General features: G+C 59.1%; 3 protein-coding genes across 3 annotated transcripts; all 3 read right to left on the bottom strand.

Moving 5' to 3' along the window:
• Nucleotides 1-53: 53 nt before the first annotated feature.
• On the bottom strand, nt 54-5,180 carry FAM50A (family with sequence similarity 50 member A). The gene is made up of 7 exons (XM_011375564.2): nt 4,967-5,180; nt 3,677-3,761; nt 3,477-3,576; nt 3,066-3,211; nt 651-727; nt 468-534; nt 54-339 (listed from the first exon to the last, which is right to left on the bottom strand). Exons 1-7 carry the CDS (start codon nt 5,075-5,077, stop codon nt 209-211), a joined length of 717 nt encoding a protein of 238 aa, XP_011373866.1. The 5' UTR covers nt 5,078-5,180; the 3' UTR covers nt 54-208.
• Nucleotides 5,181-5,951: 771 nt separating this feature from the next.
• On the bottom strand, nt 5,952-11,895 carry GDI1 (GDP dissociation inhibitor 1). The gene is made up of 11 exons (XM_011375563.2): nt 11,710-11,895; nt 10,453-10,560; nt 10,193-10,292; nt 9,914-10,048; nt 9,245-9,443; nt 8,855-8,986; nt 8,235-8,334; nt 7,656-7,827; nt 7,216-7,360; nt 7,050-7,104; nt 5,952-6,960 (listed from the first exon to the last, which is right to left on the bottom strand). Exons 1-11 carry the CDS (start codon nt 11,752-11,754, stop codon nt 6,808-6,810), a joined length of 1,344 nt encoding a protein of 447 aa, XP_011373865.1. The 5' UTR covers nt 11,755-11,895; the 3' UTR covers nt 5,952-6,807.
• A 531-nt stretch (nt 11,896-12,426) lies between these two features.
• ATP6AP1 (ATPase H+ transporting accessory protein 1) lies at nt 12,427-20,136 on the bottom strand. The gene is made up of 10 exons (XM_011375562.2): nt 19,925-20,136; nt 19,548-19,674; nt 17,089-17,163; nt 16,609-16,802; nt 16,086-16,126; nt 15,170-15,255; nt 14,498-14,736; nt 13,850-13,897; nt 13,532-13,763; nt 12,427-13,305 (listed from the first exon to the last, which is right to left on the bottom strand). The coding sequence occupies exons 1-10, from the start codon at nt 20,068-20,070 to the stop codon at nt 13,096-13,098; spliced, it is 1,398 nt and encodes a 465-aa protein (XP_011373864.1). The 5' UTR covers nt 20,071-20,136; the 3' UTR covers nt 12,427-13,095.
• Nucleotides 20,137-20,649: the final 513 nt, after the last annotated feature.

The raw sequence follows: 20,649 nt of genomic DNA, 5'->3' as shown, positions 1-20,649 counted from the left end.
TTCTTCATCTGCGCGAGTGGGTCCAGGAGCCGGCAACCAGGTCACCGCGGAGTTGGGAGGGGGAGAGGGTGATGGGCTCTCGGGAAGGCCTGGAGGCCCCCGCTCGGGTCCCCAGAGCCCTCGCTACCGCACAGGTGGCTGGACCCTCTTCCTTGCTCCTCCCAGGGGCCACCCACACGAAGGGGCCTGCGGGCTTCCCAAGTTTGGATTAAAGCTCTTCCTTCCTGAATCCGAGGGGCACTGGAAGTGGGGTGCAGCCCCCGCCCCCGCTGCCCACCTTGACTGTCCGCCGGTGCCCAGAGCCATCCCAGTAACTGAAGGTGATTTCAATCTCCTCGCCTACAAAGCAAAGTGTCACGTAGCCTCCAGAATCAGGTGTCCCTCCCCCACCGCAAGCGCCCAGCCCCAGCCACCCGCTGTCCCAGCACCCCAGGCGGGCCATGCGGTCCCACTTGGCGAGCGCTCACTCTTGATCTTCTCCTGCTTGGCTTCCCATTCTTGCCGCAGCTCTTCCCGGAGCCGATTCTCCTCCTCCTAGGACAGGAGACAGGTACAGGAGGGAGGCCCAAGGTACTGAGGGGACATGCAGGGCCCTGCTCCCTGAGCAAAAGCCTCTGCCAAGATCAGAGCTAGGGTCAGGCTGCCTATACCTCGCGGTCTCGGTCAGGCAGAAAGCTTGTGTCCACATCTGGGTTCTTCCCCAACTTCCTCTTCTTCGTGGTGATCTCTGAAGCCAGAGGAAACGTAAGGGTCAGTGGCACGATGGCCCCTGCCCGCAGGACACCCTGGACCTTTGTCACTCAGACCTCAGCTCAAACGCCATCTCTTCAGAGGCCTCCTGGACCATCCTGGCTGGGACACACTGCCCTCTGCTCTCAGCCACAGTGGCCGGCACCGTCTTCTTCTCAGTACTTATGGTGACCTAAAAGGCGCCCTTGCCAAACGCCTTCACCTTGGTCTCCACGGCCAGTACCTGGACAGGAGACCGAGCACTGCGTTCTTCTCCCAGCGGCCGTGACCTGGAGTACCTCGGAGGACTTAAGGCATCAGTGCCAGCGCCTGAGGGGGTAAAGGCTCCTTTGCGCTGGAGAGACAGGGCACCTGCAGAGGGGCGGGTGCTCGGGGGATGATCCCCTGTGCCAGGAGCTGTGCTCGGCACAGTTACATGTCTGATGTCTCTAATCCTAAAGGGGCGTGCTGTTTCTTTCTCCCACGAGGAATCTGAAGCCCAAAGTCCCATGACTACTGAGACCAGAGCCAGCAGGGAGAAGAGGACAGCCAGCCTTGCCAGCATCCTGGACTCTGGGCCGAGGTTTCTCCAATGAGGACATGGATGAACTAGAACGGTGGCTCTTCAACTTGCCGGAGTCGGCACCCGTGAACACTCTGACACGTTGCCAAGGACCCCAGCGAGCTCTTGTCTAGGGGACTGTGGCCACCGACATTCACCAAATTAGAAAGTAAGCCTGAGAAACACCGAAGACTTCAGGACAGAAATGCAAGCACTCTGCTAGCTGTTGGACATGTCATCACATGTCACGTGGCTCCTGGAAAACTCCATTGCACACTCATGAAAGAACCAGAATGCAAAAAGCCAAAGATGTCTTTGTATGATTACAAAAATGTTCTTGACCTTGCCTACCCTCCAAAAGGGTCTCGGAGACCCCCAGGGACCCTGAAGCACCCTTTGGGAACTGCGGACCAGGAGACAAGCCTGCACTCCAGCCTCCTGCTCCAGGGCTGGGGGGTCCAGAGGCTGGCTGCACATCAGAGTCACCCAGAGGGCTTTAAAAAACTCCCACGCCAGCACCATGTCACCAGGCCCCTGGAACAAAGCCTCTGGGGTGAGGGAAGCCCCCACGAAGCCCCAGTGACACACGGCCTTCCCCCAGATCTGTGCTGTCCAAAATGGTGGCCCCTGCCACACAGAAGCATAGCTTATGTAACGTGTCACCACTAAACACTTACTACCGAATAGTACTGAAATTGACTGCACCTGTTTCTTTTCACATGTTTTTACCATGGCCCCTAGAACACACGAAACCCCAGGAGGCTCACAGGCTTCCTCCTGACCGCATCAGCCACTCCCCTCAAAGCCATCACACCCAGCCTGTCGCCACACCAAGCGGCACCATCCAGCACCATTCCTTGGCCATTAGGCTTTCTAAAGCAGCCCAGGCCTGCCACCGCGCCCTCCCAGTCCTCAAATGTGTCTGCTCCTGCCGCTCCACTTCTGGATGCACTCAGCAATCGCCTCCACGTCTTTCCCCACCCGTGTCTCTGGCCGCTAATGAAATACCCGCATCCTGAAAGCCCAACTCAACTGACTCCTGTGGGACACTTTCCCTGGGCCCTGGCCCGGCCCAGGCCCTGGCGGGGTGCATGCTAACCTGTGTGACTCTGATGACAGGGACAGTGCCCTGCTTGTCAGCCCGCCTCAGCCCTGGCCCAGCCTGGGGCATGTGCATAACACACGGGGTCCCCATGTTGGCTTTGTCCTTGCTCCCCAGCCTTCCCAATTTGTCCCTCTGACCCCTCGTTCCCTTGGCTGAGAACTGCACTGTCCAATTAGTAGGCACTGAATTTCTGTGGCTGTGTCGATTTACACAGAAATGAACCAAACCGAATTTAACAACCTCGTGCCCCAGTCAGGAGCCACATGCTCAATGGCCACCTGGAAGCACAGACACGTACGCGTCCATCATCACGGAAAGTTCTACCGGCCAGCCTGGTCTAGACCATCCTCTCCCCTCCTCAGTCCATCCTTCATGGCACACACAGCAGCTCGCCCTGGCAGGCTCTCGCACCAAAGACCCCACACCCCTGCCCAGGGGATGTACGCCTGGCTCTGACTCACTCTGCCGCTGAAGGCGAACCCCCACCCCAACTCAGCTTTGCACGCACTGCAGACTTGGTCTTCCTCTCCTGCCCCGACGTGTGAGGTTGGGGACCACGAGCCCAGTGGGCAATCAAGGTTGGGTGGTGGATGTTCACTCTAGAGCCAGAAACCCGGGACAGAGGGCTGCAGGCAGGGCCCCTCCCTGGTGCCCCAAGCCTGCCCTCACCTTCCCTTTCCAGTTCCTCCTCATACATGGCCATCTCCTCCTCTTCCTCGCCTGCCTCCTCTTCTTCCTCCAGGGTGAAGGACAGGCTGGAGATCTTTCGCTTGGCCTCCTTCTTGCGCTCCTTCTCTCGCAGCTTCTCCAGCTTCCTGCCAAGGTACGGACAGTCATCATGTACCATGTCCCCACCCCGTGACCTCTTCCCTGACCCACAGCCACCTGTGTGCTCAGCATGGGGCCTACGTGGTACAGACCCTGAAGAGTCCTACTGCCCTGGGTCACTTCAAGCTCACGGGCAGGGTTCTGATTACGACACAAAGATTTCCCATTCGAGGTTCAGGAACAGCCTGACCTGACCTCAAGCACTAGTTACGTCTCAAGGGGAGGGCTGCGGGTGGGGATGGGAGGACCCACAGCTGCAGCTCCTTCGACTGCTCCTTCTTGGCCAGCTGCTTCTCCCGCTCCTTCACCAGTGCCTCCTGTTTGGCCTTCATATCATTCAGGGTCACAAGTCCTGCGAGGCAAGGAGTCATGGGGGTAAGGGTCGGTCAGCCTGGAGCCAGCAAAGCAACAGATGTCTGGGTCCAGGGCAGGGTGGCAGGCGCTTTGCTCACCCACGGTACTGGACTTGAGCTCCGCCTCCACGGCGTCGTAGTGAGCAGAGAACTTCTTGTCGATGTTGGATTTCATTATGTTCTCCTGTCGGGGAGGGAGAGCAGCAGTGAGGGCCACCCATAACCCGTGACCCCACCATGGAAGTGGGGACCTGGGCCTGGGTCCTAGTCCAGATCTGCCCCAGGCCTCACTACGCAATCTTGGGGAAAACATGTCCCCCTCCTTAGTTGATGGAAGGTTCCACAAGGGCTGCGAGGGGCTCTTTCAGTGCTGAGGGAGCCGAATGGGGTCATTTCCTTGTGACCTCTGAACTGCTCTGGCCCCTCCATGCCTCCCGATGGGGACCAGAGCTCCCCCAGCAGTCTGGAGTCATGGGCTCTGCCAGCCTTTGGCATTTTTCATACCCAGCCTTTAAGCTGAAGCTCTGGAGACCCAAACCAAGGGGTGACAGGAGAGAGTGAAGAGTGGCCAGGAGGCCTAGTCCCTCACTGAGCAATGTCGCTCCCTCCCTGCTCCAGATGTTACTAAGCTTCTCGTGAGACCTCCTTACTCCAGCCCAGCCCCATCCCAATAGGTCCCCCTCTGGCCAGCAGCCTCCAGAGGTGGCCAGCTGAGAAATGTACCTCTGGCTGGCCAGAGAGTGGGCACTGGGATGGCAGGGCCGGGTGAGCATGAACTGGGGCCACTTCTTTAGGCCTGGCTGCCACAGTACCTGCTCTCCCCTCGCGCTCTGAGTCCACGCTCCTCCAGAGTCTCCCGCAAAGGCCCAGGCGGAGGACTCCTTCCTACCTGACTGCCCATCGCCACTCGCTAAAGCCCTTTACGAACCACTAGCACCTCTGATGCTCGCGCACGCTTTTGTTGCAGCATAAAGGGCTCTGGAGTGAGCCTCAGCTGCCAGGTGATTGGCCGAGACCTGAGGGGCTTGGCCTTCCCAGTATCGATTGGCTCTGGGCAGAGACCTCGCTCTCAGGGCTGAGGGGCCAAAGCCAGGATGCTTTGTGCCCGCGAGGGGCGCTCCAGTGGGACCGACCGTTAAAACCACTGATTGTGGCTCCCTCCAGCGGGAGGCTTGTCGCGAGCTAGCTCGGCACAGCCTTCTGAGCCCATTTTAAAGATGATCAGACTCGCCGGCTCGTTTCTGCCTCTTGCTGGAGGTCAGGGAGCAAGGGTCCCGCCCCGGCTCGCTGCCGGTGCTCTACGCCTGCCGCCCGGGGACGCGCAGGGCCCCAGGGGGTCGGGGCAGTGGGCAGCGCGCATGTTTCCAGGCTCCCCGGCCTGGTTCGCACCTCGGCGATCCGCTGCTTCATCTGCTCCATTTGCTCGCGCTGCTTCTCCCGCTTCTTCATCAGGTGCATGGCGCGGCCCGCCTCGCTCGCGGCACCCTTGTACTGAGCCATGGCGGTGGCAGCCGCGGCGGCAGCAGAGGTAACAGCAACAACCCGGCTTAGACTCAGCAGCTGCGAAGCCGCCGTCCGTGGAGTCAGCAGACGCCCGCGCAGTGACGTCAGCCGCTAGGAGACGCGCGGGCGTCCAGCCCCGCCCCGCGCTAGCCACGTGACCGCCTGGTGCCCCGCCCCCACAGACAGCCCCGCCCCTGCGTGCCGCTGGGCACTGGCCTGGGGGCCCCTCTGCTCGCAGTCCGCCGTCTTCCGACACCCTCGTGCACACTCCTTTGGTTCCCCGTTAACTCCAGGACCAAGGCTGGGTCCCCACTCCTACTGCCTCCTGTTGACTCCAAGGCTGGGCTTCTGAGCCCTCCACTTCCTTGATGTCGACCCGGCCCAAGGCCAGACACCCCTCTCCCCTTGCTGCCTCCCAGGCTGAGGCCTCCTTAGTTTCCCGTTTCCACCGGTTTGACCCTCATCCAAGACCGAGCCACAGTCCCCGTTTCCTTAGACCGTGAGGCTGGGCCTGGGTCCCCTCAGAGTCCTCCTTGACCTGGAGGCAGAGGCCCAGCTCCCTCCACTTCATCCCCCACACCAGGCGAGACCCCTCTCCCTAGTTCCTTCACGTTGACCCCCAAAGGTTGCAGTCCTGGTGCCAGCACTAAATCATTGGGTGGCCCTGGGCAAGTCGATGTGACTCGTTTCCTCTGTATAGGCCCTTTCGGTTCAGGACCTCTGTATTTCCCTGATGAAGAAAGTGACCCTTTTACAGCCATCAATAGCCAAGCTTAACCAGTCTGACTCAGACACGGATAGCATGATAGCCTGGGAAACCAAAACTCCACCCAGGGCCCAGCTTCTGGAGAAGAAAGCTAAAGATGTGGGCTCAGGTTTCAACACGGTTTTATTGGGAGCTTTTGTTTTCTGTGAAATACACTAGAGGTTGGGGAAGGGCACACATTCACTTTTCAAGATAAGGGTTTCCCACCACTAAGGGAAAGGCATGGGGCAGGGCACACAGGGTCTGGAGCCATTTTCCCACCTCCTTCTGCTTTGCTCACATTTTTTTCTCTCAGCAAGTACCAGAGGGCACAAACAAAAACAAGAAAACAAAAGGGCAAGATCATTCTCCAACGGGGCCACACCCAAGCCCTCTCCCCTCCCAGGCTACCCAGCTGGCCAGAGGAGCTGCTCTACAGCCCCAGGCCTCACCAGCAGCCATGGAGGGAGGAGAGCTCCCTTCTCAGACAGGGCGGGCAGAAGTTAATAAATTAGAATAAATTAACAGGGGGAGGGAATGCAACTTTGTGCTGGGAGGGCCCCTTCTCTCCAACACGCAAGAGAGTTGGTGGGGGGAGGCAGGGGGCATCTCCAAAGGCCACTACAGTAGGGGTAAGGGCAGTGGGGGCAGAAGTCAGCTTTTCCTCCATGTTCTTCCCAGACAGAGCAGAAGAATTATAAGTGGGGGGGGAGGGGGAGGGAAGAGACACACAAGGAGAGGAACCCTCTTTTCCCAGGATAAGGAAGGGCCGAGAAAGAGGATGCTATCCAAACCCCCCCTCCCAAACCAACGCTAAGGTTAAGGATTTGGTCAGTGAATCAATGAGGTGAATGACAGGAATGTGGTGGGGGAAGCAGAGGATGCTGGAAATAGGGGTGCTTAGTCACGCCCATTTCCCCAGCCCTGGAGAATAGACACGGGTGTGGGGAGAGGGCACCCGGGGCTGAGGGAGGGTCAGCAATCACTGGTCAGCTTCCCCAAAGACATCGTTCTGTTTGCGCTTCATGTTCTCAAAGTCAAAGGCGGAGCCTGCCATGCGCTTGTAGATGTCTTTGATGTCATTGCAAGTTGTCTCGAAGTGTGTGGTGGCATCATAGGAGCAGGAACAGAACACCTGAAAACAGCCGGAGCCGGGGCCCAGGGTGAGTTGGGCAGGGGCCCTGGGCAGGCAGCCAGGAGCCGGGGCCGGGACAGGCTGCTTACCTGGCTCTCAGAACCGTCATCGATGGGCTCATACAAGTCACTGATGGCCACAAACCTGAGGAGCAGATGGAGAAGAGAACAGGCCTCGCAACCAGCCTTTCCCTCCCTGGTCCCTGTCTCCCAGTCTGCCAGCTCCTTGGCTCCCTTCCTTCCCCTAGCCCCTCACTTCTGGTCAATGGGCTCCAGCAGCTCCAGGGCTGGTTCAACTTCCTTTTCAGGCTCCGCGGTCTCCACTGTGGTGCTGGCGATGGCGATGTACTTGCCCTGAGCAGCCACGTTGTGTGCGTAGGAGATCATGCACACGTAGATGTCTGCCAGGAGGTAGGGCTCCGTTAACTCAGGCATAGAAAGGGCTCCCCGGGGCTGGGCTCGGTTTGGGCCTGCCTGCCCCCCTCCCTAGCCCCAACAGAAAGCAGCATTCAAGCTGCCACCCCCATGGAGAAGAGTCCAAGCCACCCAATCCTTGAGCCCCAAGTCATACGGACTATGATGTGGGTCCCTGTTCTTCCATGAAAGGACCAGGCAGAGAGCCCCAAGGCTGATGGGAAGAGGCAGAGTCACCCCAAAGACAGCACACTGGAAGAAGTCACGTGGGGCCTGGCCTACCTGACTTCCTGTTGACCTGGTTCTGGGGGATGATAATTTGGCAAGAGTTGGCATCGTTGGTGTTCTTGATGGGGTGGCTGAGAATACAGATGATGCGGATAACCTGGCCAGCCTTCCGCACACGGTCTGGAATGTAGCTGGGGTCACAGATCAGCTGCTTGCATCGGGCCACCTGCAAAACCACCAGAAAGCCTCGTCCCTATCCAATCACCCCCCCAGGTGGCTGTGGGGATGGGGTCACAGCAGGTAAGATGCTCCTCTGAGCTGTCACCACTGCCCCTCCTGTAGCGTACAGCTCCATCCTACACCTCAGGGAGGTACGACCCAATATGCAGAGCTGGGCAAGCCCTTCTGCTGAGACGCTGATCAGGAACACTCCCTGGACCACAGACACAGCACATGGGCTTTGAGAGATACCTCTCGCCAACAGGAATGGCCACGTAGACTTCTCCTGGTGCCCGGAGGACATCAGAGCTGAGAAGCAGCAAACCCAGCAGAGCCAGGGTCACCGGGAAGAGCGCCTCCAAGGGGAGGAACAAGCCCCGCCCAGACCATCATGACCGCACCGTGGAGGCTTACCTCTCCCTCAGACTTCACACCCACCACCTTGCCATTCTCCATGATGATGTCGTCCACAGGCTTGTTCAGCATATATGTCCCTCCGTAGATGGCACTCAATCTGTGGTGGGGAAAGTGATGGTGAAGTCCCCCACCCAGGAGAAACAAGGACCGGTGCCACTGCACCCTTCTCCCGTCGGCACTGGGGTGCAGAGGAGGCTGCCTTCGGCAGGCAGAGTTCAGGGGACCCAGTGATTCTTCCCAGCTTTGTCACCCAGGGTATCCTGCAAAGAGCTAGCATAGGGGCGGCATGAGGGCTCGGCTCCTCGCGGAAATGATCTGCCAAACAAAAAGAAAGAGTCTGGAGAAGCCAACTCAAGGCCCCCAAGGCCCCCTGCCCAGTCCTAGCGCTGCCTGACTCAAGGCCTGGAGCCGAGCAAACCTCATCTTTGGTGGCCTAGCTCTTCAGCCCTGCACTTCAGCACACTGCTGCGGCACCCCTGTCTTCCAAGGAAGGTGCAAAGTGAGTGAAGGCCGCCATAGGAAAGTACAAAGTGCTATGGAAATGCTCAACGGGGCCATTCCCGCCCTTGGCCTTAGTCCTATGCAGTACTCCCAACTGAAAGAAGCCACGCCCTCACCTTGCAAAGCCCTGAGGCAGCTCGCCAAGGCCATAAAGTGGGTACAAATATGGGCTCTTGCCATACCGGGCCAGGGACTCGCTGTACAACTTGATGCGGTTGATGGTCTCAAGACAAGGCTGGTCAAGGTAGCTGTGGGGACAGGGTGAGGAAGAGAAGCTCTAATAACAGCACCCCTGGTCCCCTCACACCCAAGCATCGGGCCAGCATTCCCCCCACCCTCCATGGCCTGGGGAAGGCAATGGATTAAACACAGGAAAGGAACAGAAAAGGCCACATGCGAGCGTGTGACTGAGTACAGGAGATGTGCAGGGTGGGCCGAGGGAGCAGGAGTGGACAGGGCCGGGGCAGGCTGGGTGGGGTCAGTTTGCCATGCCAGCTTCTCCTCACTCATCAGTGCGGTAGAGCGCCAGGGCGTGGCCAGTGAAGTCGATGACGTCCTGCCCCAGGTCAAACTTTCGGTAGACTTCGCGCATACTGGTGCTCTGGGGATCGACGCCCTCGAAGGTCTTGGCATCGTTCTCATCAAAGTTGGCCACAAACACCAGGAACTTGCGGAAGCGCCGCTTCTCAAACATACCCATCAGATCTGAGGAGCGGATGCAAGGGGAGGCTTCGCACCGCAGAACCTCTCCTTCCCACTACGCAGGCCAAAAAGCAGCTGCCCCAGCTCTCAGCCGCGTTCCCTTGCTAACCACCCTGTGACCTGACATTAACGCCCCCGCTCTTCTTGGCCTCAGTTTCCCCATCTGTACAAAGAGGGAGTTGGGCTGGACAGACTTTGAAGGCCCTCCCGGCTCTGACACTGGGGGATGTTTCACTGGTCAGGTGGAGTCCCTGTCAAAGGCTGAAGTCCTTCAAGAATGACACCCCCTCCGTGCCCCTGCGTGTGGACTTCCCTCCCGACAACCAGTGTGAGGCACGGCTTGGGGTGGTACGGGGAAGACAGCAAGGGGGCTTCTGGTACCGCACAGAGAATGCGACTTTGGGCAAGGGGCACCCTGCTCTGGGTGACTACCCTGTCCCCATAACTCTCTGGCTCAGGGGACCCACACTCACTGGAAGCCAAGGCTTCGGTCTCCGTGGACGGCACTTTATAGATCTTGCCGCCCTTGTAGACAAAGCTGCCCTCCACTACCTTGAAGTCGAGGTAGCGAGTCACCTCTGTATACAGCAGCATCTTCACCAGCTGCCCTGCAGGGCGGTGACGGAAAGGCAACAACGTCAGCATGGCTCCCTCCGGAAACTCTACCTGCTCTGGCTGCCTCTTCTACGGGAGCCTGACCCTCCTCTGGTCATCGCAAGCGCCCCCCACAATACCTCATTCGTCTCCCTCACCATTGGCCATGAGGAATTTGGGGATCAGGTCAACATTCCAGTCTCGACCACGGCCCATCGACTCGGGGGGCCCCTCCAGCAACTGAAAACGCTTATATAGCTGCAACCAGGAGGAGGAGAAAGAGGCGCCTCAAAGACCACCCCTCCCTCCCCCACCCCCACCCCACCCCCCGCCCAGAAAGCCTGGGGGCTGCTTCAGTGCCCTCCCTATGTGAGACAGTGACAAGGGACAGGCCTGGGCCCGGGGAGGGGGGGCTCACCTCCTCCAGGGGTGTGATGGAGGAGCTCTCGCCCCCGTAGTAGGGGTTCCGGTCCATGTGCAGTACCTTCTTCCCGTTCACGGACATGATGCCGGACAGGATGCATTCCTGGCAAAGGGGCACATTCGCATGCTCCCACCTGCCCACGTTCCCACCAGCAGCCCTGATTTGTTCCCCACTCCAACCTGGAGAGCAGAGCAGTGCTGGAAGGTCTCTGCCCCAGTGGACAGCTCCTTCCACCCCACGCTGGTCAGCTCGCCTAAAACTAGAGGCAACAGCCGCATCTGGCCACAGTCTCCTTCATAACCTTGCTGGGCAAGGAGGTAAAGAAGAGAAATAATGGAGACGTGGACACAGGGATGGTCTTCCAGTGACTACCACGCCAAGAAAGTCATCTACCTACATAGAGTCGCGGAAAAAGACAGATAAGACACAGCGAGCCACAGGGAAGACCCAGCTGGACAGAGAAGGGCCCCCAGAGATGAAACACGGTCCTGGGATCGCAGGCCCCACCCTGGGCTGCTTGGTCCTCCAAGTTGCCCCTGACCCTGAGCCTTCTCGCCCGGCTGCTGGGAGGGGCTTCTGCGCCCCGACTCAAGGAGATGAGTCTCTCAGGGGAGCGGCCCAACGGGGTTTGAGGGAAGGGGGGAAAATAAACACCCTCGCCAGTCACTGTCATCAGCCCAAGGACAAAGACTGCAGACACTACTCAGCCTGAGGTCTCCATGGGAAACCGGGGTGGGGTAACGGGAATGTGGTCACTGCCCCCACTGCTGCTACTTCTGGAACATTCCCTGGGTCTCCGGGGCCCCGTAAAAGACCAGAGGTGCAGGATGAGGGCCCATGGCGAAGCCCCCGACCCGTGATCCTTCATCCCCACCAGGATTAACGCAAGATGGGAAGGGATGCCGGATGGGTGACGGGGTGCGGGAGATGGGCGGAGGCAGGGGAGCACTGGGGGGTATCGGGCCGAGTGGGTGTGCATTTTCCGGCCCAGCAGGCCCGGGTGGGGAGGACGCCAAAGGCCGGAGGTAGGGGTTGGGGGAGTCGAGGGGATGGAAAGGAAGGGGGGTCGCTTCTTGGAGATGCAGCCACAGCGGAGGGTAGACGCGACATCGCGAGGGGAGTGGGCACGGGCTGTTTTTGGGGAGGACCCGAGCGCCGCGGATGGCAGTGATGGGAGGATGGGTCGGGGGCGGCAGAGCCGAAGGGAAGAGGGGACGGTGCAGGACCCCGGGCGCCCGACACCGCACTTACGGTGAGGCCGGTGCCCAGCACGATCACATCGTATTCCTCATCCATGGTCAGGCCTCGGTGCCAGCGCCGTGGGCTCCTCCTCCTCCTTCACCACAGCCGCCGCTGCCGCCGCACTGGACCAAAGATGGCGGCGTGCCGGCCGCCGCCCGACCCCTCCGCCGCGTCAAAGAGTCCCGGCCCCTCCCCGCCCCCCGCCGCGCCCGGCCGCGGCCGCCGCCTCCCAGGCTCGCGTCCCGGAAGGGCTGTCGGGACCCGGGTCTCAGCACCAGCAAGGCCTGGCGGGCGGCGCCGCTCTCCGAGAGCCCGGAGGGCAGTGGGGCGGGGATGGCCGGTGCTGCGGCCGAGGGATCCGTGCGCGGGAGCCGCGCGCTCCCGCCCCGCCCCGCCCCTCGGGAGAATCTGCGCGGCCCTGAGGGCCAGGCGCGCGCGCCGCTGCGGCAGCCAGAGGGGGAGCCTCCTCGAGACGTGAGGGCAGCCATTGTCACGACCGCCTCCCCCAGGCGCCGACCGCCCACGCGCTGTAGCCCCCGCCCCACACTAGCCGCTTAGGGGCCCAGCTGGTTAAGACCCTCCGCTCTCTCCTGGCTCCCTGGGAGGCAGCGCGCAGGACTCCCTCAGGCATTCCCGCCTCCGCTAGGCCAGCTGCAGCCTCTCCCGCAGCCCTCGGCCAAGCGCATCCTTCACATCCAGGGCAGAAATGAGTGACACGAGGCCGAAGCGTGGCGACCCGTCTTTATTTTATTAGGAAGGAAACCCACCGAGCATCCCGGCTCCTGCCCAGCGTTCCTGGCAGAAACCTGCCAGGAACCCAGTGAGCACACTCAGCCCACCTCCGGGGACGGTCCCTTCCTTCTCAAGCCACAGAAATAAACCCCAGTGTACTGCTTATTGTTAGCACATCATCACCGAAAAACAATACCAGCATAGCGCGACAGACAGTTATATAGTACTTCCACCCCACCCCCGAACTCAGGGGACCTCCAGCTCCTGGTTGCTGCTGCAGGAAGCCCCATAAAGCCTAGGGAAGGCGCATTGGCCACACAAAAGCACTATGAACAGCAAGGGGTGAAGGTGGAGAGATGAAAATAAATAAGGAGAAAGGGGAAGGAGGAGGGGGCCCTAGAATTCTTATCTCCTCCCTTCATAATCACTGTGCCTGGGAAATTTGTCTACTATCTATGCAGAATATGTACACCTTATTGGTAGAGATAGGGGGTGGGCAGCCTCAGGGGAAGTCCCTCACAGGTTGAACAGGAAGCAAGACAGACTGAGGGGAACTGGGGGTTCATGCTATGGAAGTCAGGAAGCCCTTCGGTCCAGCATGCCTCGAGGTGAGAAAGCCACAACTGGACACCATCGCACCCTCAATCCTCCATGGGCACAGGGTCACACGATTTGGGTCAAAGTGATGGTGGGGCCCTTGTGGTCATCAAAGCGGTCCATGGTCTTGAGGCTCAGGATCATGTGCAGGCCATAGGTGAAGATGAAAAGCATGAACAGGGAGGTGAGCAGCCCCATCCAGATGCCCGGGGAGAAGAAGCCAGCACAGTCGCTGGCGTAGGAGAACTGCTCACCCGTCACGTTGAAGGCCTGGATCTGGGGGACAGAAAGGACCGCGTGGCCCCACAAAGAAGGAGGCCCAGTAAGGGCTGGAGTTCCTGGGTTAGTGGGGAGTCCAGATCTCCTGGGATGGGAGCACTGTGGGAAGGGTCTCTGGACCACATTCCCGAGCCCAATTAATGCTGAGACTTCAAGCCTCTGTTCCCTCCCCTCTCTACCGGGACCATGCTACCTCTGGCCTGGGCTCCTCCCTGCTCCCTACCTGGAAGTCCTGAAGAGTCATCTGCCAGAGAGAGGGCTGCGTGTCAGGCACAAGGATATTGCCATTGTCACCATTAGTGCTGACGTACTGGCAGTGGAAGGAGTAGATGCTGGGCCCCGTGATCTGGGAGGCATTGAAGTAGACTACAGAGCCATTGCCGTGGATTTCAAGGCGATCCATGGTAAACCAGTGCCGGGCCGACACTGGGTAAAAGCGGTTCGCCAGAATGAATCTGAGGGAGGCCAGAGGGTGTCAGGCAGCTGGGAAAAGCCAGAGCCCGGCCAGTCAGCCCACACCTCAGCCGCCCCTCAGACTCACTTGAATGTCACCGTGGTACCAAACAGTTGTTCATAGGTCAGTGCAAGCCTGCAGGGCAGAAGAAAGAGGCAAGTTGTCAGGTTCTGGAAGGGCCTTGAGCATCTTGGGCCAAGTTGCTCGAGTTCGCTCCGACCTAAGCCGCCCAGGTCCTCGCAGCCACCTGAAGAGGCAGTGTCTCATTTGACAAGCTTGGAAAACTGAGACCTTGTCACATTCTAGGTCAGGAACCAGCACTCAGGTGTACCACCTTCAGCTGAAGCCTCCTTCCTCTGGCTCCCGTGAACCTGCTGCACCTCCTCCTCTCAGCTCCCACTCGGGGTCGCTGAGGTGCCCAGCTGGGCTTTAGGGGTGAGAGCGGTCTCTCACGGGGAGGGTACGGGAGCCCAAGAACTGACTCCAGTCTGGTATGCGCCCCTGTGCAATCGCCTTGAAGTTGCTCAAGGCGGAGGTGTCAGGTTCCCAGGTGACTGGGAAGTATGCACCACCAAGGTCCCAGCCAAGGACTAGAGGGCATGGGGAAGCAGAACTCTGAGCAACCTCTACTCCAAGAGCCTTCCATCGGCCTCACCCCATGACACCACCAGCACCCCGTAGTACACACCCCCCAACACGTACGCCCACCCTCAGTGGCAGGTACTTTGCCCTTACACGGCAAGGGAGTCATTCCAGGAGGAGCCAGTCAGGCTGAACCTCTGGAGGTTAAAGGTGATGAGGGTCAGGTCCTCCCAGCGTCCCCCGTATGCCACCGAGAAGTTCTGGGCCCAGAACAGGATCCGGGGAGCAGTGTCATTGTAACTCACAGGGGGGTGGATCACAACTGATGCGGGCTGTTTTTGCAGCAGCTGGCGACCTAGCCCCCCAGCCACCATGGCTACATCGCGGGTCACCTGCAGAAACAACCCACAAGCCTTCTCTCAACAGCCCTGGGGACAGGCTCCAAACCACGTGGCCTGCCCTCAATGTCGCCCCCAGGCACCCTCTCCACCATCTGTAGTCCCACTGGTCATACTCAGAGGCCCTTCCTCCAGGAAGCTTTCCCAGGCTGGCCCCTAAGCCTTTGTGATATTCCTAGTCCCTCCGATTTAGGATCACTTGGACTTACTGTCCAACTATGCCAGCCCGCAAGGCTGCTAGGGCAAGATGGCAAGCTGCGCCTGGAAGGACTAAGCAGAACTTTACGATTCATATTCATTCCCCGACATCGGCCCAGGAGAGAAGCCAGCTCCCACCGAGGTGCTTCGCTAGGAGCCACCCCCCCTCCAGGCCACTCAGCATGCGGCCTCTGCCCACACCCCAGAGCCCCTGCGGAGGGGCACGTACCCTGGAAGGGCGGACCGCCGTGAGGGCCGCTGTGTACGGGACGTCTTCAGACTTGAGTGTGCTCAGCACCTGCCCAATGACCTCATCTGAGGGGCAGTGGGGAGAGCAGAGAACCAGGTCACAGGCAGCTGTTTATAGCCATGCTCCCCACCGTCTGTGAGAAACCATCTGACCTTCACACAGCAGCCGACAGAGGCAAGAGCGTGCCCTTCCACGTCCCACACTAGTGCCCTCTCTTGACGGCGCTCAGTGAGATCACCTCACAGAAGTGGGAACCACCAGATGTCTGCACTGTGAGGTGCCCCCACCCCCAACAACTGGCATGTCCTCTGTGGTGGGACACTGAGATCCTCAAAGAGCCAGCGCCCATCAACCTTCACTAGTGTTTTCGATTCCCGTTGAGGATCCCCCACAGCAGCTGCTGCTCATCCTGCCCAGCCCCAGCCTCCCCTGCGACACCTGTGGCCTCAGTCACCGACTCCCTCATGCCAAGCCCTAACTAAGGGGAATGAGACAGAGATGTAAGAAACTCCAAACCCATCCACAGAGGGTTCCCGCTGACCTTTCCACGGGGAATGACTAGCCTTTCCAACAAAAAGACAAGTTTTCGGAACTGCTTTTTGAAATACTGCTGGTCTATTAAACCCAAAACTATAGGATTCACGCTGCCTGAGCGGAAACTGGCTCCATAGGCTCCCGCACAGAGGACCCCTAGATGCCCCGAAACCTCTGCCAGGCAGGGCCCAGCTGAAGAGGGCGAGGCCTGCGGGCCAGCATTTCCCTGCTCAGCTGCCAGTTGCTCTGAGAAGCAGGGGGCCGCCCTGGGAGTGGAAAGGGGCTGAGGAGCTGTGGGCCAGCTCTGAGGCTGAGGGCGGGACGAGGATGAAAAACGTGCACCCTGCCCGACCCCACTCACCGTTGCCTGTGAGGACTTCCCTTGGCGCCATCAGGCTCGAGCTATGGAAGAACAAAAGCGTCAGAGCCAGAGCCCCCGTGATCCGAACAGCTCCCTGCCATCCTGGGCCGCACCTCCTCTAGCGTGTCCTCTGCTCCATGCCACTGTCCTTCCCCACTAGTCCCATTCAGCTCACTGCTGTCTCCACACCTTCGCTCAGATCATGGCCCTACCTAGAAGCCTTTGCCCCTTCCTCCCGCTCCACAGTCCTGCTCCCGTCCCGGCCACCGGCTGCATGAATGGGTCCTGGCTAGGTGACTTGGTTCCCCGCCACCAGAGCCCATGTCCGCCTTGTCTCTGGAGGCCCAACAGGCCTAGTATGGAGTGCTGACTCCCGAGTCACAGCGCAGCTGGAGACCCTTCCCACCTCTCTGGCCAAACAGTGCACCTTCTGGAAGGGCTTCAAAGTTCTGAGTGGGAGGACTGTCATCTCTGAGTTATGCTATCAGAGCCCAGAGCCTTGTGGCTGGAGGCTGGGCCATACCTGGCTGTGTAGGGCAGGCGGATGAGCAGCAGGGCCGGGAGGCTGGCATTGAGCTTCAGCTCTCGCAGGGTGGCCAGGTCCACGTGCAAGGGGCTGGCCCCAAGCTTCTCCTGCAGGTAAGTGGTCAGAGTGCTGACTGCGTACCAGTCGACGGCGGGAAGCACCAGAGAGGAGGGGGCCAGGTCCAGGGCATTCTGGGGACGGAAGAGAGGTGGGGGATGGGTTAGCAAAAGTCCAGTGGACTTGGACCAGCCCCCCAAACCTGGCAGCCCTCCTCTGACAAGCTACACCCACACCCACATCCACACAGGGGTCTCATTCTGGGTCAGAAAGCAAATGCCCCATGCCCTTGGCCCCATACACTCAGGCCTTTCTACCCCCCAAATCAGCATCTCTGGTTCCTAAGGGGACGGTTCTCATTGTGCTGGGGGAGGGGTGCAGGACAGCCCCCATGGCCCACAGCTGGGAGAGGATGCTTACCTCCAGGTTAGAAAAGGCGCTGTCCTGCTTGTTTCCAAACACACCCCCGTATGCCGTGAAGTCTTCGATGCTCAGCTAGTGGGGAAGCAGGGAAGACGCCTCAGAAGGCTGGGCCAGACGAGGGCAGGGGACAGACAGCTTCCCTGTGCATATTACGCAGGGCCAGCAAAATCTCATTTAGAGTCAGATTTGGTCTGGTCCAAAGAGCGAGCAAGGGTGAGTGTGGGGGTGGGGTTTGGGGTGGGGATGGAAGGTTCTTTCTGGTGTTTCGCACCCTCCCGGCAGGGTGAGGATGAGAAAATACGGAAGGCGGTCATGGGGTTCGGAGGAAATCTGCGCGCGGCTGATTTGTGGTAACCTCGGGAGTAAGAGTCAGCTGCCCGCCTGCAGACAAGAGGAACTGGGTAGGGAAGAAGGAAGCTGGGGGAGGGGACAGGGGGCAGTTAGGAGCACTGACTGCATGCTCCCTGCCCAAAGGAAGTCACAGAAAAGGAGAACCTCCATGCCAGTTGCAACGGCTAGAGCCATCTATGCCCAGTGTGGACGGGCCCTTTTTGAAAGGAGAGTAAGAAGTTCCCCTCTCCGCCTGGTTCCGGTGGAAGGAGAGAGAGAGGTGGAGATCTTGGGATGTACTGGAGAAAGCGCTGAAGTCTCCTGAGCTCTCACGACCACAGTAACCCCGATGCCCACTCCTTTTCCTCTGCGACCTAGAGATGTCCTTCGACTCCTGCCCTCCACCCCGACTCCCAGCTTCCTCTGGCTTTTCCCAGTTAAGCCCAGAGGTGACCTTAATCAGCTTCCCTAACCTCATTCTGTTTAGTATACACACTTGGCCAACATCCTCTCCCTTCTTGGCAAGAATCCCCATCCTGTTTGGCCGCCTGGGCTCTCCTTCTGAAAGTCCCAGAACCACCTCTATCTCCTCATGGCCCTCCCTGCTTGAAATAACCCAAGGCTTTATGCCACACTTAGAACTGCAACCAACCTTTCCCTCCCCACCTCCTGGCTACTGGCTGACCACCTCTGACCCCTTTCACTCACTACACTCCAGCAACACCAGCTCTTCCGTGGGATCACTAAGAGCACTTCCTGCCCAGGGCCTTTGCACCTGCTGTTCCCTCTGCCAGGAACACCCTTCCCCCCATAGCCACATGGCTCTATCTCTCCCTCCATTTAGGTCTCTACTCAGATATCACCTGCTCAGTGAGCCCTTGCCTGATCACCCTTATCTTTAATAGGGTTGCCAGCCACTCTGTCCCCTTAGCCTGCTTCTTTCTGGTCTAAACACGATAGCGCTAACATCGTATCATATATGAACTTAGCTTTTCCTTGTCACTCTCATGAGAAAGTTTCCTCAGGGTAGGGCCATGGATTATTCTGCTCAAGGCTATGTCCCCAACATTTAATAACTGGCGCATAGTAGGCAGTCCAAATTTGGTAAATGGGTGAATGCCATAAGACAGGGGAACCCCAGCTAGATGTTTTACATGGATTTTAAGAATTGCTCCTCCCAGCCCTCTAACGTAGGTTACAGTATCTTTATTTCACAGATACAGAAACTGGCATTCGTAGATTACTTCACGCATCCAAAGGCTGGTTAAGTAGTAGAACTAGAATTGAATTCCAGTCTGACTACATTATTTACCACCTCCTGGAAGGACTACAGGCCAGCACGACCGACCGCCACAACCTGCCCACAGAGTGACGGGGCAGGACTACAATGGGAATGAGACATACAAGCCACCAATGAGGAAGGGACAAGCAGAGGCTCGCTAACTTCCCAAACACCAATCCTACACTGCCCTAGAATCTTCTCATGGTCTACATGTCTGGTTTGGGGGCAGAGGAACCTGAATGGAGAGGGAAAACAGTGTGCCGGTTATAAGCACGAACTGTGGGGGGGGTGGGGTCCAACAGACTCAGGCTGGAACCAACTGTAGTATGCATAAACCAGCCAATCGTTGCACCTCTACAAGCCTTAGTTTCCTCGGCCGTAAAACGAAGATGATATCAGCTTAGCACGGTATATATGAAGCACTCGATAAGTGGTCGGTTTTTGATTACCTCTATTATGGTCATTACAAGTTAGAATCACAACTCTGCCACCCATTAGCTGTGTGACCTTGGGCAAGTCACTTCCGCTCCTTGGGCATCGGTCTTCTCATCTGTACACAGGGTCGGTAATCCTCACCATGTAGAGTAGGTCAGATAAGTGCTCAGTACCCAGTAGGCATCCAGCCTCTGACCCCTTGCTTCCCCTAATCAAGTTGATGCCATTTCCAGGTCTTCACCATTCCCACTGAACACTCTCCTCCAGGCCTTCCCAAGAGAGGAGCCACACCTCCCAGCAGTTGAGAGAAGGTCACTGAAGCTTCCCTTGGGGAACGGGCCTCAGTGTTCTGGGGAAGGGGGCCTGCCTGCCTCCTGATGACCGAGGGAGAGGGCTGGGGCAGGCGCACCTTGTCCTGCAGGAACAACAGCACATTGCGGGGGCCCAGCTCCAGGGCGGGGTCTAAGTAAGTAGAGAGCTGCATGTCGCTGGTGATGTGGCCCTCGTGGGTGTCGACCGCAGGAGCCCACAAGTCCCTGCCAGGGGACAGAAGAGGTGCTGTCAAGCGGAGGCGCATGGTTTGAAATCCGAAGCCCATGGGCTCCCAGCTTGATGCGTGGGGCCTGGAGCTCTGACCTGGCCGACCCGCTACGGGCCGCCGAGCAAGAGACGGTCTCCTCCGGGCCGTGCCGCTCCTCGCCGAAGACAGCCCTGGACTCGGGCGACGGCACCTCGGCCGCCGCAGCGCGCAGTGCAGCCCGCCCCGGCCCGACCCACCCTGCTCACCGGTCACTCGACCACAGCACCAGCGGCACCTGCTGCTCCGCCGCCGCTGCCGCCGCCATCAGCATCAGCGGCAGCCACCGCATCTGCCAAGGCGCCGGGGCCCGCCGCGTCCCCGTCTGCATCCAAGGCGCCGCCGTCGCCGCCATCACAGCTTCGACTTCAGCCTCCTCTGCTTCGGCCACCGCTGCCACGGCAGATCAGGTGACCGTCGCCCCCGCCCGAACTCCGCCCCGCACCACCATTGGCCGGGGTGCAGGAGCTGGCCAGGGCCGTAGATGATTGGACAAAGTGCATGCCACTCACGGCCACCCCTTTTTACTGATTGGCTGTACGTGTCTCCAGGCGCGCACGTTCCAGGTAGAAAAGGAGGCAGGGCCGAAGTCGGCCAGCTCCCTTAGCCAGGCGGCAGGCTCCGCGGGCTTCGGGAGGACGCGAGGGGCCGGGCGGGGCCAGTGGGGTGCCAGGGAGGGATGTGCTTTACAGGCTCCCACGCGCAGGGCTTCGCCCTTGTTTTAATCTTCTTTCTGCTTAAAATTGCAAGAATGGTTTCTTTTTCCTGCCGATGCACCCTCTGTGGGAAGAGAAGAGAGCCCAGGATAGCATCGAGGAACACCAGCACGTAGGGAGGAGGAGGAGGAGGAGGAGGAGGGTCCAGAAGAGAGATCTAAGGAGCATCAAAGAGAAGGGGAAAACCCAGGGCGAAAGCTTGGTTTCAAGGACATCAT

This window comes from Pteropus vampyrus, unplaced genomic scaffold (assembly GCF_000151845.1).
Source record: "Pteropus vampyrus isolate Shadow unplaced genomic scaffold, Pvam_2.0 Scaffold275, whole genome shotgun sequence".
Taxonomy (NCBI): domain Eukaryota; kingdom Metazoa; phylum Chordata; class Mammalia; order Chiroptera; family Pteropodidae; genus Pteropus; species Pteropus vampyrus.
This window is presented reverse-complemented; position numbering and strand designations above follow the sequence as displayed.

What these genes read in the sequence shown, in the direction of transcription:
- FAM50A (XM_011375564.2), bottom strand. Translation starts at nt 5,077, where the DNA reads ATGGCTCAGTACAAGGGTGCCGCGAGCGAGGCGGGCCGCGCCATGCAC. An exon ending in TGAAGCAGCGGATCGCCGAG is followed by an intron (nt 3,762 to 4,966) that starts GTGCGAACCAGG and finishes CCTCCCCGACAG; the next exon opens with GAGAACATAATGAAATCCAA. An exon ending in TGCCTGACCGAGACCGCGAG is followed by an intron (nt 535 to 650) that starts GTATAGGCAGCC and finishes CTCCTGTCCTAG; the next exon opens with GAGGAGGAGAATCGGCTCCG.
- GDI1 (XM_011375563.2), bottom strand. Translation starts at nt 11,754, where the DNA reads ATGGATGAGGAATACGATGTGATCGTGCTGGGCACCGGCCTCACC. An exon ending in CAAATTCCTCATGGCCAATG is followed by an intron (nt 10,049 to 10,192) that starts GTGAGGGAGACG and finishes ACCGCCCTGCAG; the next exon opens with GGCAGCTGGTGAAGATGCTG. An exon ending in GTGTGAAGTCTGAGGGAGAG is followed by an intron (nt 7,828 to 8,234) that starts GTAAGCCTCCAC and finishes GTGGTTTTGCAG; the next exon opens with GTGGCCCGATGCAAGCAGCT.
- ATP6AP1 (XM_011375562.2), bottom strand. Translation starts at nt 20,070, where the DNA reads ATGGCGGCGACGGCGGCGCCTTGGATGCAGACGGGGACGCGGCGGGCC. An exon ending in TGTTGTTCCTGCAGGACAAG is followed by an intron (nt 17,164 to 19,547) that starts GTGCGCCTGCCC and finishes CTTCCCCACTAG; the next exon opens with CTGAGCATCGAAGACTTCAC. An exon ending in GCGCCTTTTCTAACCTGGAG is followed by an intron (nt 16,803 to 17,088) that starts GTAAGCATCCTC and finishes TTCCGTCCCCAG; the next exon opens with AATGCCCTGGACCTGGCCCC.